Source organism: Anguilla rostrata, chromosome 15, assembly GCF_018555375.3.
Source record: "Anguilla rostrata isolate EN2019 chromosome 15, ASM1855537v3, whole genome shotgun sequence".
Classification (NCBI taxonomy): Eukaryota; Metazoa; Chordata; class Actinopteri; order Anguilliformes; family Anguillidae; genus Anguilla; species Anguilla rostrata.
Window position 1 is genome coordinate 19,329,888 of NC_057947.1, and position 16,369 is coordinate 19,346,256.

Below are 16,369 nucleotides of genomic sequence, written 5' to 3' on the forward strand. Positions count from 1 at the left end.
ATCATTCTGTCAACAGAAAAGTAAATATCACAGCTATCACGCACAACACAACTGTTTTATGAGACAATTATATTTAGAGAGGTTAAAGGGGATTAATTACTACTGATGGCAACAATTTTAATTGTGATCTCTCCGATCCTTTGATGGTTCACAGAAAACACAGTTGAAACCCCACACACCACTGCAATACTTAGTGCAGCATGCCAAGCAATAGTCAACAATGAGGAAGAGGGAATCTGAGGTGTGCGATCAGTGCAGAGTATGTGGCTCAGTTTTTCCATTCAATAACAACCAAGGGATAAAAATCTAATTGCAGACAATCCCAGTTTGTGATTCATGATTTTATATAAATGTTTGTTTATTCACTTTTTTAAAGAGAAGCAGATGAAAACAATAAGTATGCGTAACTCTCTAACAATGTATTACTGTTTAAGGTTGTTTAAAAAAACATTTATAAGGCAATAAGACCTCTTACAAACCTCCTTCTTATGAGTAAGCAATTAGGAGGAGTGATACACTATACCCATGTTGTCTTGGCATGAGCAATGTGTTTTTTCAGAGAACATACGGGAAGACATTTTACTACTAACATTCAGATCAATGGACCACAGACTTGTTTTGTACAGCTGCCAGCGAGTGTAATTGCAGGTTCCAGTGAATTCAAAATGTCTGGTTTTGTCTGGTCTTTCCATGAGATGAGGCCAAGCTTGGGCAAAGATTAGTGGAGAAGAGAGTTTTCAGAGTATTTGAAGTCAGTCAGTATTGATCACTCCCCCACCCTGGGGAAAGTCCAGGAGTCCTGCCCTACCCAAATAACAGACCTCGGCAACACACCTGTCTTCAGACCCAGCAGCGGCAAAACATTTCAACAGCTGACATCCTGCCCAAATTCCCCTGTCCCCTCACTCTGAGCTGACAAACTGTACATCACACCATATACATCTGAGCCAGTGGGCACCATTTTAAATTGAATGACACGCAGGGCTGTGTTTTTACATGACAGTCATGTCAAATCTACAAATTGATAATTTTGAATTTGCTGATATTGCACTTTGTCAAAAATCTAAAGAGCAAGTAGACAGTGCTAAGATGAAGGTCTGTGAAAGACACACAACCATAAGGCCCATTTGCATAAAAAAAGAGACATAATGATGTCATATCTGATCGCTGCTGAACAGAGCCATCTGTGGCTGAAGTTTCTAAAAACTACATGGGACACATGTGCTGCAGATATGTTTCATGGGTTTGTGAGGGATGAGTTCCACCCTATTCCCAGACTACCGAAACTGAAGGTTGTTTCTTACTAGAACAGGACATCTCACCTGAATCACCCTGTCCCTTTTAAAAGTGCTTGCCTGTTCGCCCCACTGTGCTACCCACTGCACCATCGTGCCACCCTATCACCCATATCACCCATGTGAAAAAGTAAATAACAGATTGCACCACCTTTCACAGCAATAACTGCAACCAAACACTAGAAATATATATCAGTCTTTCACGTCGCTGTGGAGGAATTTCATCCCACTTTTCCTTGCAAAAATTCATACAAATTGATTTTCAAGTATGAACTGCCCCTTTCAGGTCCTGCCACAGCATCTCTCTTGGGTTCAGCCAGGACTTTGACTAAGCCACTCCAAAACTTTAATTGAGTTTTTTCAGCCATTCAGATATGGCTTTTGTGTTTGTTATCATTGTCTTGCTGTATAACCCAATTACACTTCAGCTCTCAGACAGTTGACCAGACATTCTCTTTAAGAATTTTCTGGTACAGAGCTGAATTCATGGTCAAGTCAAGTCAAGTCAAGTCAAGTCACTTTTATTTGTATAGCACATTTAAAAACAACAGGAGTTGCGCCAAAGTGCTTTCCAGTCACTACAATACAACACAACAAACCACAACAAAATTACATCACAATACAATACATGTATTAACAAAACAACATAAAAAATAATGGTTCCTTCAATAATGCCAAGTTGTCCAGGTCCTTAGGCAGCAAAGCATCCCCACACCATGACACTACCACCACCATGTTTGACTGTTGGTATGATGTTCTTCCTCTGAAAAGCTGTATTCGCTTTACACCAGACATAATGGGAACCTTGAAATTCAATAGGTTCCACTGTCCAATTGGCCACAAGCTTTAATGAGACTACCTCTCAATCTTGTGCCGATCCCCAATAATTCTACTCCCTTGGATGCCAAACAGGCCCATTATATGCTGTGGTCTTTTGTGCCCCAAAACTCACTGGATATTTGACCTCATCCATCTCCACTGAAGAATTGACTGTTCTAGCACACTGGGATGCAGCCATCTTACTTTAGAGACTCCCCAATGCTATGCAATTTCCAGGTTTTTCATCTCAATCAGGTTGTGAAATTAGGTGTGGCTAATGACATCAGAAAATCCAGCCAGCAATTATAAGCATCAATTTTTCAAAAAAAAATTAATTAATAAATAAATGCATGAAATCCAATTGCAACATAATTATCCCGCACACTGTTTCACCGAGGATGCTAATTGTACTTTTTGTTCTCTGACATACATAATCTATTCTGTCACGATCACAGCACTTATAATCTCCTTCACAGTCATCATGCAGAAGTAATGGACTCTTTCTGCAGTCAAAGAGGCAAAGCGACTTCACATTTAACTCTGTATGTACCTTCAACATACAATAGATTTAAAAGCAGATACTAGGTTTATGCTTTTATTATTTAAAAGCATAAACACAACACAATGGATGACCGCCAGGTAAGATGTTGATATGTGTATTTAAGATTTAACCCTTGCTGCCTTGACGAATCATCACATCAAACAAACATCACATAGTCTTTGATTCCTCTTTCTCTTTTTCATCCACAGGAAGAACAGTGGAAATAAATGATGAAAGGACCTTCTGATGGAAGAGGAGCTCAAACAAGTTTCTTAAATGCAAATATCCAGTTAGGAAATGTGCTTATCACCAGTAGGATTTCAAAAGGACATAAATCCTGTGATCCAACTAGAAAACACTCCACCAGAAACAATTAATCTTAACTTGTTGCATAGACAAAAAAAGATGTATGGCAGTTTAACTAACACCGAAAATTCTGAGTGTTATGGTTTGTGTCAGATAGATAGTTCCCACAAACTGTTCCCATGAGCAGGGGGTCTCTCTTGTATCACTGGCTTCATTTCTGTGCGTGTGTTATATTTTTGTTTTGTTTTTTCTTGGGGGGAGGGGGGGGGGGGTGTTTGTTCCACGCAAACTGTAAAAGTTATTTCTCCAAACAAGTCAATTATTCTCATGACTGTATGTCTGCATATGTCTAAGACATAATGTCTGAGTCATTCCATTACATGACATTCCTATACACGACGGAGCTGCGGTATTCCAGTGCCTTTGGCGCGGAAGTTTATAGCTACACCTCAAGATGGCGCACTCGAGTCAAAATGTAACAATGCATCGCCGCATATATCTACCTGGTTAAGGTTAATTTTTATACTTTTGGGCGGAGGGGATTTCTTCTTTTCTTTTTTTCTCTTAGGAGGAGCTACAACACCCCAAGAAAACATGCACACCGCGCTGTGGGCTTCTAAGATCCCCCGAGTGGATTTGTCTTTGGACGCTTGAATATGACTTCCCAAACTTTAAATTGAGATTTCTATCATTTTCAGTCGGAGAACATCTTTGCTGAAGCTCTCGCATCCGTCTGCAATATTTTAAGAAGTGCACAGTCAACTCACATCCAGCTACCTTGTTGCAGGTAAGGTGTTTCTGTATTAAAAATTGAATCTTGCGATTGTTTCAATGCGTGGGGAAATTCCAGCATAAAGGCTAGCTGTCAATACACAGTGCGTTCATTGTAGTCTCACGCTGTTGAAGTAGAATGTGCATCACATAATTAAATCTTCAATCTTCGTCATACTTCATCGATCGTAACATGTTGGCATAGGTTTGTATTTAAAGTTAATGTCAATTGCCTAAACATAAATGTAAAGCAGATTGAAGTGTTATGTTCTGCAGAATGTCGAATTGTCATTTTAGTAGTTGACTCATGGTAAGCTATACTCTGAGTTTCGTTCTTATTTTAAATAATGTTGCAGGGCGCTATAATTGGAGACTAACAATAATCATTACCGTTTTTTCAATTTATAACAGTGATGCTCAAAGTTTGTTCTGTAAATATTTGTTGGATCCGGTAGATCCGCTACTTACACAAATACTGGCCAAAGCGTCAGGCACCCGTTTTACTTTGGGGCCTGCTTCCATAGCCAACAGTCTGGCTCAAAATATAAATTGGGAATCATAGCGGGGGGAAAGCCCGGTTGTGTTGCATAGTTTCAGCCCGGCGCGCATAATTGTTTTTACTGCGACGTCTGTCCCACCGCGCAAAATCTTGGGGGAAAGTCCTGTTAGGAGACAGTGGAGCCGGAACATGCACGTTCTTGCAGCGCCTCTGATGTTTCTCTGGCTTTGAACTACTGCTGAAGGTAGAATCCAGTCTCGCTTTCACCCCTCTGAGTCGCGAGCTGCTGAATGTTGTCATGACTTTACAATAACAAACAGCTGAAAAAAGTCAGCAACATCTATATATATATATATATATATATATATATATATATATATATATATATATATATATATGCTTATTATATATATGCACACACATTTTCGTTTGGCATGTTTTGTTTTTAACATAATAGTAATTGTAATTAAGAGATTAATTTAGAGAGTCTTGATTGAATATTCGTGAATGAATAACTACAGAACTGAAATGAAAACGAGAGTAGAATATAGCAAAAGGGGCTGTAGTTACATTTATTAAATGACTAGTAATAATTTGAATTGATCATACAGACATACATGCATACAGTACATGCATGCATACATACATACATAGAGTTGTCATATTAATCCAGTTGACTCAATATAGGCTTTATTTTTTAAGAGGAATAACAAAGTACATTGGCTTTGTTGTTTCCTTGATCGATTTCTTTCCAAGTGGCAGATGTGTCCTTGAACTATTAAGCTCAAAGCACTGCAGCAGCCCTACAGTGGCTATTATTCTGTCTCTCAGGGAAGTGAAAAATCCATCGCCACACTCAGAGCTGGCTGGGGGTATGGAAGGCGGGGGGTTGGGCCCCTGTGTTCACCTGCTGGAGGTTAATGTGTCAGACTGGGAGATGATCAATAACTGCAGAGGATTAGACTTCAGGAAGCTGAGACCTGCAGGAATGCTTAGCCAATCAGGCCCCAGGACACCTGGTGGAAAGGCCCCGAAATCCTCCTGCTTTTCAAAATGGAATAGAATGACTGATCCTTTAGATGGAGAATTCTGTCATGCCGATGCTCTGCTATGACAAAGTATATATGGTGTGTGTGTGTGTGCGCGCGTGCATGTAAATACACCAGGGTAAGGGTTATGGTCACTTCCAATAATTCAGCTCAAGTTCCACTCTTCCTCCCTTTAATTTCCCTCAGTTTTGTTCCTTTTCGAGATTCATTATTTAAATTCAACTTCAATTCCTGTCAGTTCCAATTCTGAGTAAATTCAGCAAAAACAATTCTAATTCAGTATTTTTTCTAGGGCATTTCTATTATCTTAATCAGTGACTGAGAATTTGTATATCCATGCAAATATTTTAATTGCGGGGGAAAAAACTTGTTTTTGGAATCATTCAAAAATGTAATGTTTTGTAAAATCACAAATACATGTTTAACATCTTTTATTAATAAAATATTGGATTTTTTAAATCAATATTTTACTATCATGGTGCAAAAAATGAAAATAAGTTTTTCCTTATTTTCCTTTATTTTATTGCCTCTTTTACAGTATCCAATAGACAATGTTACTTTTCAGGTCACTACACCTGATAAATAGGGTTGGGCTCAATTTCATTACTTCACTTCAGATTAAAAATGTCAAAATTCCAGTTCCTTTCCAAAACCAAACATTGAAAAATGTACAATTCCCTTTCAATTCCAGTCCCAGAGATTGAAATCTCTGCAATTCCTATTCAGTTATAATTACACTGCTTAAATATTATGTAATTAACTTTTTATTATCATCCGCACTTTATGGGTTTTGAACTGGAATGTTGGAATAGTTCCTTGAATTCCAATTGAAATTAAAATTGACCAAAGCTCTGGTGCCTGCATGTGTGCGAATCAATGTGTGGAGGTCTGTGCATCGATTTTGTATGCGTATGTATACACACACATTCTTGGCAGCCTTTTATGCGTTTTTCAACCATTTTGTTTTTATATTGACCATGCAAGATACTACTGATAATACTCTTAGCATGAGGAAAAATACTCTTACTGTAGTGATAGTACTCATACTATAGCATCATACTGAATACTCTTAATGTCCTGTCAGGGTATTCCTACTGTAGTATAACAGTGCTCTTACAGTTGGGACAGAGTACTCTTATTGTAGTAATAGCAAAGTGGGGACACAATACTCACAATTACTGTAGAGTAACGATACAGAATATTCTTACAGTATTCAGAGTTCTCTAATTAGAACCTGTCATGCTTTCCTCTGCTTTGAGCACTAAGAAAAACAGAGTAAACTGGCCTGCTGTGTTGTGGTGAGTGAGGGAAACCGCGGTCACAGAGACGGATCAGTGCTAGCCGCTAACGAAAGACGAGCTCGCGCCCGAGGACTCGCGGACTCTGGCTGAAGCCGAAGGTGGGAGAGACTCCGCGTCCCCATTTCCTATGCGCCTCTGCGTTCGCTTTCCGCCTTCCCTTTGAGAAGAAAGCGCATGGAGACGCTGTAATTAATGTGATCAGAAAGCTGAGGAGGGAGTGGGCCAGGGGACACAGGCAGACTTAACACCAGCAGAGACAGATCACGGCAGCCTTCTGTTTACTGAACTGAAATGTACTGTAAAACCTTTGGTACACATGATGGATGGCTTAGTTACGAATGAGAGCTTTTACTACAGTCAATGCCAGACTTAAAAAAACACAAATCAGAGAGAGAGAAGGAGAGTCAAAGAGAGGAGAGAAACAGGGGTGCTAAACACTATTTATCACAATAGGACTGAAATGTAAGGTAGGCTATATGTAAGTGTGTCACATGATTTTTGAAAATTTAGTTTCAGATTGCTGTGTTTAACGATCAAATGTGACTGACATTGTATGTCTATATTTGTGCACATATCACATGACCCTGTTTGTGTTTGCTTACAGTGCTTTAAGTCACTACTGTCTCGCAGTAGGCTAAAGATGTTGGGTCTAAGAGGCAAAAGTTTATGTTTCTGACAGAAACTTCAGGAAATTAAAAATGCTTTCAGCTTCTGTTTTCAGTTTTGATACAGCTGTCACATTCTGTGCGCGGTCACATTTCAGAGAGCCCTTCTCTGTGTATTTCTGTAAAGGATACATGGCCTCCTTTCCCCCCACCCCCCCACAGATGGGGCTATACTTTGGTCTTTTTTGAAGGATGAAATCAGGATGATTCGCAAGCAGAGGGAGCAGGGGCTTTAAGCATGCTTGATGCTATCTGTGCTCCTGATTTCCTAATTGGATCCTGGTGTGCCCTGGCTCTGCCCATTACTGATTGCCAGTTTTTGTGGTCCTGATTGTGCTCTGTGGTCAAAAAACCAGAATCTCAAAAAAATCAGACCAGAGCAAATGGGACCTCTTGTTGGTTTTGGAGAAGGCGCAGAAAGGACCCCTGTCAGAGTCATCAGAGAAACATCAGCTGCTTCACTGCAGCCTGGAAGGCGTCTGAGCAATGGGCAAAAACTAGCCTCGATTTCACATCATTCCCTTCCAGTGACAGGGCCCCAGATAGACCCTTTGTGGAGTCTTCAGGGGTCGGGTGTGGCAGGATAATTCCTGTCCCACAGGTGAGGGACCCCTGTTAGTCCTGAAACCCTCTGAGGTGAGCTAAGACTTCCACCTGAATGGGAAGATTATAAAGGAAGCACAGGACACAGCCCTCCAAGCAAGATTCCTTTGAGAATAACTCACTCCCTCTCAAATATTCAGACATTAGGGAAAATATTCCTTAAGCATTAAGGTTTAAGGGTTTAGGACTCGTGTTTATAAAAATGAAATGGAAAAACAATCTTAGCATAAAAACCTTTGACAGTGATTTAATTTGTAGTTTTATTAGAAAATCCACACTTCCAGGAAAACTACAACTGAGCAGCCCATCCCTAAAAATACAATGAGCAATTGTTTATTGTTTTATTCGTGTTTATTTGGCTATGACTTTTCACATGTATCCAATTGTGAATTTCAGCCACACACAATCTCTGCAACATGGAAAAGCTCATTAAAATGCTGGGAAGAAGTCATAAACAGAGAAACTGTGAAATGCACATTTTACAGATAACTCCTCCTGTTGAAACCCTGTTTACACGCGCTGGCATGAGGCTTAAAGTCAGCACGGAGACTTGCTGCTGCCTAACTTCATTCATTTGTATAAATATGTTTATGTTGCAGTTTTTGAAGTTTCTTTATAGAAGGAGCTGTGGGCAACATGTGTATAAAATGTTCTACAGAAATTGGCAGGTTTGACTCTGCATATAAAAGAAGGCAAAATAATTGGCTTTTCTAAACTAAAAACTATGCACATGCACCCACCCGCATACATGCGTACACATGCACACATACACTCACACACACACTCATAGAGACGCACGCTCACATGAACACACACATGTTAAGAACAGGATGACACAAGACGTATGAGGAACAGGAGACAGTGCTTGAATGTATTTTAAAAACCTTCTCTGGCCTGCAGACTTGTTAGTTTACAGCTTTGAAGATTGTACTCATAAAACATTCATTTATATCATTTTGAAGTGCTGCAGTCTAGCCAGCCTATAATACAAAATATAGCTTTCCCAAAATAGCCAATCTACAAAGGTAGTGGTAAGGATAATGTCTTTAAGCAATACCTCCTACCTGCACCCAGACAGCCCTCAAAATCCCCCAGCTGCCTCCTCCCTACACGAGGTAGGAGAAGGGTGGGGTGCAGTGAATGGAAAACAGTCCCCACTGCTAAATGCAAACATGGTCTGCCAAGTACAGAAGAACCTCATTTAATTATGTTGTTTGTTTAATTGTCATTGTCACATGAAATATGGGAAAGCCAGCCAACATCTTTTTTTCTTGTCATGGTTTTCATGCCGATTAGTTGATTTTGAACATCAATTATTGAATCGGACTGAACCCATTAAAGACAAATACAGTACATATCAATTCTGAACATTTTTTTCCTTCTAATCTTGAGATGACATAGCGCAGCTGTTTTGAATAAGAAGAGTCTCCGGACTGGAAAAATTTACTTAGGCCTTCAGTGAGGTCCGAAAACAACGCTACGAAACAGCCTGGGATTCTTAGAAAATAAACGAAGGAAGAAATGGAGTCGCTCCTCGCAATATTCACCGAAGGCAAGGAGAAGCCTATTTCACTCGCTTATGCTCCTCCCAAATGGGAAAACTTTCCATTACATTGCAATCACTTACCAAGGTTGTTATCTGTTGCTACTTACGAAAGTAGAGAACACCACTGTTACTCTCTGCAATATGAAAGTGCAATATCACCAAGAAGGCTCATATATAACCTGTGAGAGTGAATTTAGCTCAACAAAGCAACAAATGGTAAATGAAAGGAAATACGAGGCTGCTGGGTGGCTCATTTGGGTAAGGCAACATGCTGTGGTGCAAGGATGAGGCCCACAATCAGATCAGATCCAGACTGTGCCAGTGCCAACTGTGCTCCATAGGACAGCGTGCAGTTGCCAATTGTGTCGCCCAGGGTAAGAGGGTTCAGTCAGTTAGGGGTCAGTCTTTCATCACTCTCTAGCAACCCCCCCTGGTCGATCTGGTGCCCATGGACACATTTTAAAGGTCTTCCTCTGACTGGACTCTGTGAGATTACCTGTAGTCCGAGGTGTGAAAAGAACCAGACTGGCAACACCACGTGTTGCTGATGAGAACCGCGGATATCTACAGTCTCCCGAATTGGCAGCGGGGTTTGTACATGAATGTGGCTGCGCTTGCAGATAATTGGACATTCCAAGTTAGGGTGGGAATTGTACGTGTTGAGCCCTGCGTTGGGTGCCAAATTTATTTATTTATTTATTAAGAAAAAACAAAAAGCAAAAATAAATACCACTACACAGCTAAACTATCTTTACTAGCTATAGCTATAACATCATTATCCGAGAATGAAATTCAAAAAGAAAAAAAAAACATAGTTAAAGAGGGTCAGGGGAGCCACAGTCTGAAGAGATTGGTCTTCAGACTCTGTCAAAAGATGGGTAGGGTCTCTGCAGTCCCGAATGGTGAGGGCAGCTAACTTCACCATTGGGGGGCCAGAACCGACAGGGGACGTGACGGGGAAGTGTGTGAACACTGGCGCCCGGAGGAAAACAGAGGAAAGGTTTATTCTCGTTTGGCTCTACAGACGGCGAGGAGGTGACCGCCGTCTCGCTCGCTCCTTGAAATCAAGAGGGTTGTTTTCCTCCCTCTTTTCATTTCATTTTTATCATAAATTACCTGAGCAAGTGAATGAACACCCTCAGTGGACCCCTTCTGAGGGACTTTCCAAAAACCTTCCCATTGGGCTTTACTTTGTAATTCAGTACCTGTCCTATCTGAGGCATCTGGTTGAGTGCTTGGTGCCAGCCATGTCTGTTTTTTAACTTCCTGTTTGCTCTGTGGCATCCTGGCACTTAAGGATATGCTTAGCCTAGCGTAATGACCACAGCCTAACACAATGACCACAGCCCAGTTTGTTAATCACACACTTAAAGGGTGTCTTCTCTCTTTCCTGCTCAGAGCTGAATAACCATGAATATAAACATTAGCCACATTGCGGCTGCTGGACCTCCTCAGCATAACCTGATATCCTTGAGCTCTGGAGCTCACTCCAACTGAAGAAAACACTGATTTTTCTTACAATCAAAGGACAGTTTTCAAAAGGAAAGAAGAAGAAACGAAAACAAAGCCGTGCATTTCCTCACAGACCAGGATCTGTTGCGGAACCGAGCGGGGAGCCCCTGATTAGACCAGAAAGTACTAATATCTCCTCCTTAATCCTTCCTCAGGTGGCAGATATTCCCGGCTTGTTAATGATAAGGGTAACGATACTCTGTGTATTTATCTTGGATTATGCAGTCGCTACAAGATTAATACCCGAGGGAGATGAATGCGCGGTCGCCTTTGAAAGGAGGCAAGCCTGGACAGCGGCCGCTCGGGCGGAGGTGTCAGAAATAAATCTGCTCTTCAAACGGACCATGGTGCATTCCAGCTCCAGCGCGCTAGGTCTGCAGAGTAAAGTGGTGGTGGTGGGGGGGGGGGGGGTTGGAATCTGATGAAAGTGTTTGGGTGTGTGTTCCTTTAGTCTGATAAAGAAAGAAAGAGAGAGAGAGAGAGAGAGAGAGGCTCAGAGGCACACTCATTATGCAACCTCTCCATTTCCTGTAAAATATTAAACAAAATTTCAGTAAAATAAAGTATGAAACTCAGCGTCAAGGGGAGTCCAGTAGATGGGCGTTTTCTGTTGGTTGTGGTTCCTTTCCACAAGAATTTGTGCCATTAAGCTTTCTTAGATGGAGAAGCCAGGCTTCTTTGTAATGAACGAGATTTAAGAACGAGGGAGACACGGTATTTGCATCCAGGAGCCTTATTTTCCTCCTTCTCTGTGTGTTTATATCAGCTAATTTTCCTATTGAACCAGACTGTGTGTGTGTGTGTGTGTGTGTACAGCACACAGTGTTCCAAGTCCAAACTTAAGCCCCTTCAAATCGACCATTTTGAAAATGTTTCTTTCACACAGTATTGTGCAATTATTACCTACTTAAATTACAAGGTTTTCTCCTGTATTTTATAACAGAGTAGTGGTAAGGTGGATGTTGTGATATAAAATGATACTACAACTGATGTTATTAGATTTCGATAAACTAATAACAATAATAATAATAATAATAATAATACCAACAACTTCATTTGTATAGCTTTAGTATACCTGTAAGTGTTCTACATAGGATGCATCACAAAGTGCTTCACAGAACATACAGTAAGTGAACAGAGCAGATCTGGCTGTGGTTAGGGTTTGACCACATAGGGCTCGTCTTGAAGTCATCTGGCTGTGGTTAGGTTTTGACCAGTTTGGCATAGTCCTAAAGTTCTGTCAAAAATCTATAATGGGCACCAAAAACTGTCATTCACCGCAATGGCATGCAAGCCGTGCAGAATCAATTTAGGTTCAAGTGGCAGAAAGGGTTTTAGACATTACAACTCCATACCCACTCCACCTTCTCTGTGTTTGAATCCCCTTCTGAACTTTACAGTCAATTCCAAATATTGGCTATTCCAAAACTATTAACAGCCAGATTAGCAAAGTTTTTTAATAACCTCCACTCCTCTGTTCTCTATAGTCCTTCCGCTGCCTTAAATGAGAAAGTGAGGGCTTCATCTGGCACTCACCGAAAAGGAGAGAGGCACAAATGATTCCTAATGATCGGGTGGTAAAAACGCTCTCCTACCTGGCATTAACAATAACTACACAACACAAAGACCGACTGCCATAACTCATCCTGCTCTGACAGTCTAAGTGCAAGGTAGGCCTCTTTATCCAGATATCTGAGAAAAAGATAAATGCATTCTATGACTGCCGTTCGGGGGGAAATGACTTCAAGAGGACTCGGATCACAGAGGGCTCTTGAAAGCAGCTGACTTTGAAGAGGGCTGGGAAGACTTGCTTTAAAAAGATGGTAGAAACTGGTGTTACATTCACTTTTCTAACCAAGCTATCACAGTTTTTATAAGGCTGCTAAGGAGGCCTAGTGGTTTTCTACAGGGCTCGTGATGTGTGGCCACTCCAGTAAATGCATATTACCCAGAGAGCTAGTGGGTAATGCCTTCATATGCTTGTCAGCCTGTTTTGAATCACGGCAATATGTTGATCATCTTGATCAAAGTTCCTGCTCGACTTATTTGATGTTATACATTGCAGTTCACTTTCTCTCTCTCTCTCTCTCACATACACACACACACACACACACACACACACACATATACATGCACAGATGCTCACAAACAGAAATTATGCACAGTTCAGAAAAACATAAATGTAGCTCTGTAACATGCATTTACATAAACATAAATATATATGTTTAGCTTAGACACACCAAATTCTACACTGGAGGACATTTGGTAAATGGTAAATGGACTGCATTTATATAACGCTTTTATCCAAAGCACTTTACAATTGATGCCTCTCATTCGCCAGAGCAGTTAAGGATTAGGTGTCTTGCTCAAGGACACTTTGACACGCCCAGGGCAGGGTTTGAACCGGCAACCCTCCGACTGCCAGACAATCGGTCTTACCTCCTGAGCTATGTCGCCCATTTACTGGTATACTGGTACTTGCTGTTAAATATTGCCAGTGGAAAGCACATCATCTAAAGAGTTTTCCACCAAAGTACTCGGGGATCTTAGCTGACAAGTAATTGAAGAAGATGCTGGATAAAACCTGGTTGACAAAAAAGCCCAGTGTGTGTGTGAGTGTGAGTGTGTGTGTGTGTGTGTGTGTGTGTGTGAGTGTGAGTGTGTGTGTGTGTGTGTGCGATTCAGCCATGCATTCAGCAGCTGCTCATGGGCTTTCGCTCAGAGTGTAAGGTGTGCATTAATGCTGAGGAACCGCCCCTCTCATAAAGATGCAGGTACAGCTATGTCCTTTAGAGTGCGTCGGCTCATTAGAGGATTTTGATAGGTGTGAAAAAATGAAGATGTTTTTACTGAGCCCTCTAGGGGACTGCTGTAATCCAAGCCGAGTGCAAGCAGGTGAGGGACTGCTGCACCTCCATCAACAGCACTTATACCCCTACAATGCCTCCTGGCACAGCAAGCCACAATCAAAGCGGCATTGTCCTCAATTCCGATTCCTCTTCTTATCGGAGCAAAATGGCTCAATTTCAGTACTGAATTATATATGTATATGTATATAAATAAATATATACATATCATGATGATGATGATTATTATTATTATTCACATTATAATCACATTCATAAGCAGAGCTAATAGTGCAAAAGGAACATGCCACAGCTGTTAGGCTTACTGGCTCCTCCCCTGCCTGACTTTATGATTGACGGCTGATGACTGGTTTGTTCGGTAAGTGTTTAAGCCAGAGCCTCCTCCCTTTCAGCCTCTCACTTGTCTCCGTTACTTAACTGCCACGATGACGTCAGTCATTTACTTTCACAGATTACATTTCACCCAAAGGTGAAAGTGTTAAGTGATATTATTTCCAAATGATCTAAGTCTGCCTTGGTCTGCCAAATCCTCATTCTGAACACTTCATCATTACTGTTCTCCTGTATGTTTATACACTTACATACAGTATTTGTCTTTGCAGCTAGCTGCAGTAGCAGCAGGCCATGCCATCTGAGGAGAATGGCAGGTCTGACAGGGTGCTGGGTAATCCCACCAGGGCTGTGCCATGTAGACACTGGGGGAAAAAAGACAGAAAAAAGAGAGAAAGAAAAGAGAAGAGGCAGTGACAGGGAGAGAGGGAGAGAGGGAGGAACAGAGGGAGACAGGGAAAGAGGGAGTGACGGAGAGAGGGAGGGACAGAGGGAGACAGGGAAAGACAGAGATAGGGAGGGACAGAGGAAGGGGGTATAGATTGGGAGAGTAAAAGGCAGTAAGGGAGAGAGAGAGAGAGAGAGAAGCAGAGAGAGAGGTACAGAGGCAGCCTGCAGTCATGGCTGCAGGGAGAGCAGGATGCATCCAGCAGGAGATATCTACAGCCATGTTTACTGCCTGCTACCCACCACTCAGAGCCAGCTGCAGTTCCACAGTGCATATGGACCAGAGCGCATGCGCACGCACAATCACCTGACATGCAAGCAAACATTATTTACCCTCACACAAAATGTTTAACACTGTCATTATATTCATGGGGTTCATCCAATAATAGCTAGTCTCTTACAGGTAAAGAGGAAAGGAATTGGGGGAAGGAGGTAGATCCTCCTGACATAGCTTAGGTGTGTGTTGCTATAAACATAATTAAGTCTGGCTTAATGCTACGAACTATACACATTTCTTCTCTAGAAAAAAATGCGCAATTTGCTATCATCTGATCTTTTCTATTATTATGTCAGATCTAGGAAAGAGGAAGGAAAATATGCCATTTTTTCACATGTACTTTTAATTGTTTGTTACAGTCCTAAATGTTCCTGCCAAGGGAAATGAAAAATGATCCAATAATATGACAGCTGTTGCTAAGACAAACAGAAAGCAATACAGTTTTTCAGACTTATGGTGAATAAATGCATTTCTATTGGGTATATTAAAATGAGGTTTCATGAAAAGGGTATTATTCTGTTGCTTGTGATCACAAACTGAAATGTCCAGGGAAGAAATTGTATATTGATAATACCCATGGGCTTTTGGGAAATGTAGTTGTCATAAATACTCCTGTGACAATGAGGAAGGAAATGGCCCATGCAAATGATTGGTCTGATTAAATCCGACCCCTTGTCAAATATTTTTCCTCATCCACTATGCGTCCTTTGCCATTCCTTCTTTCATCTGTCTGTTGCATAAAGATGTGCTTGGCTCACATTCCTAAATGAGCGTAATTGATAGGAATGTGACTGGTGTCTGTAAGCACATGTAACATGAGTGTGGAAGAGCAAACACTTCCCTGACATCTCTAAAGAAGTTACGGTGGATGGATGGAAACCCTTTCATGTCTTCATTCACTTCCAAGTGAATTACGGCTGTGGAAGCCCATTATAAAAGTACTCTACTGGGCTGCATGGGCAAATTGCATAAATATAAAGCAAACTTCATATTGCCCCGTAAACTACCACTTCATGTGCATAATTATGCACATGAATTATATGTTGGCATCATAACTGCTAGGGTGTTGAGTTTAAAGTGAGGTGCCCGCCTCTCTAATAGTTTATGGATTTCCAAGCCAGTTTACACTGAGAAGGCTACTCAATGGGGAGGCCCTTGTTTAGACACACACACACACACACACACACACAGTGTAGGAGGGGTCAGTGCAGCCGAATGAAGTGAAGACACAAACTGGATTTTTGGATTCCCCAAGCGCAGATGTAAATGTGCGATGTGTAACAGTCCTGGCTGATGGTCAGGATATGCCCCCCCAACATAGATCTGCAAGGGGGGGGGGGGGTTGCCCCTACACGCCGCCCTGGGCTACACTGCACCCCAGCAATCATCTCTAATTCACACGCTCACTTTTCCCTCCCAGGGTGAGGAAAGAGCCATGATCCAGAGAGAGCAACACGGATACTCCTGCCTCCTCTCCTTCCTGCTGGTGAGTTTCACACCAATACCTCCCCTCCTGTTACACTACATTACATTTATTTAGC

At 41.5% G+C, this 16,369-nt stretch overlaps 1 protein-coding gene across 2 annotated transcripts in view; it reads left to right on the forward strand.

Annotated features, from left to right (window-relative positions):
- Positions 1-3,462: 3,462 nt before the first annotated feature.
- LOC135240946 (tumor necrosis factor receptor superfamily member EDAR-like) overlaps positions 3,463-16,369 on the forward strand; it is a 38,708-nt gene continuing 25,801 nt past the window's right edge. The window contains exons 1-2 of one of the 2 annotated variants that reach the window (XM_064311021.1): positions 3,463-3,748; positions 16,249-16,314. In XM_064311021.1, coding sequence (XP_064167091.1) covers positions 16,264-16,314 — 51 coding nt within the window. In that variant the 5' untranslated portion in view covers positions 3,463-3,748; positions 16,249-16,263. The remainder of the gene's footprint in view (positions 3,749-16,248; positions 16,315-16,369) is intronic. The other variant, XM_064311020.1, reaches the window with a different exon arrangement.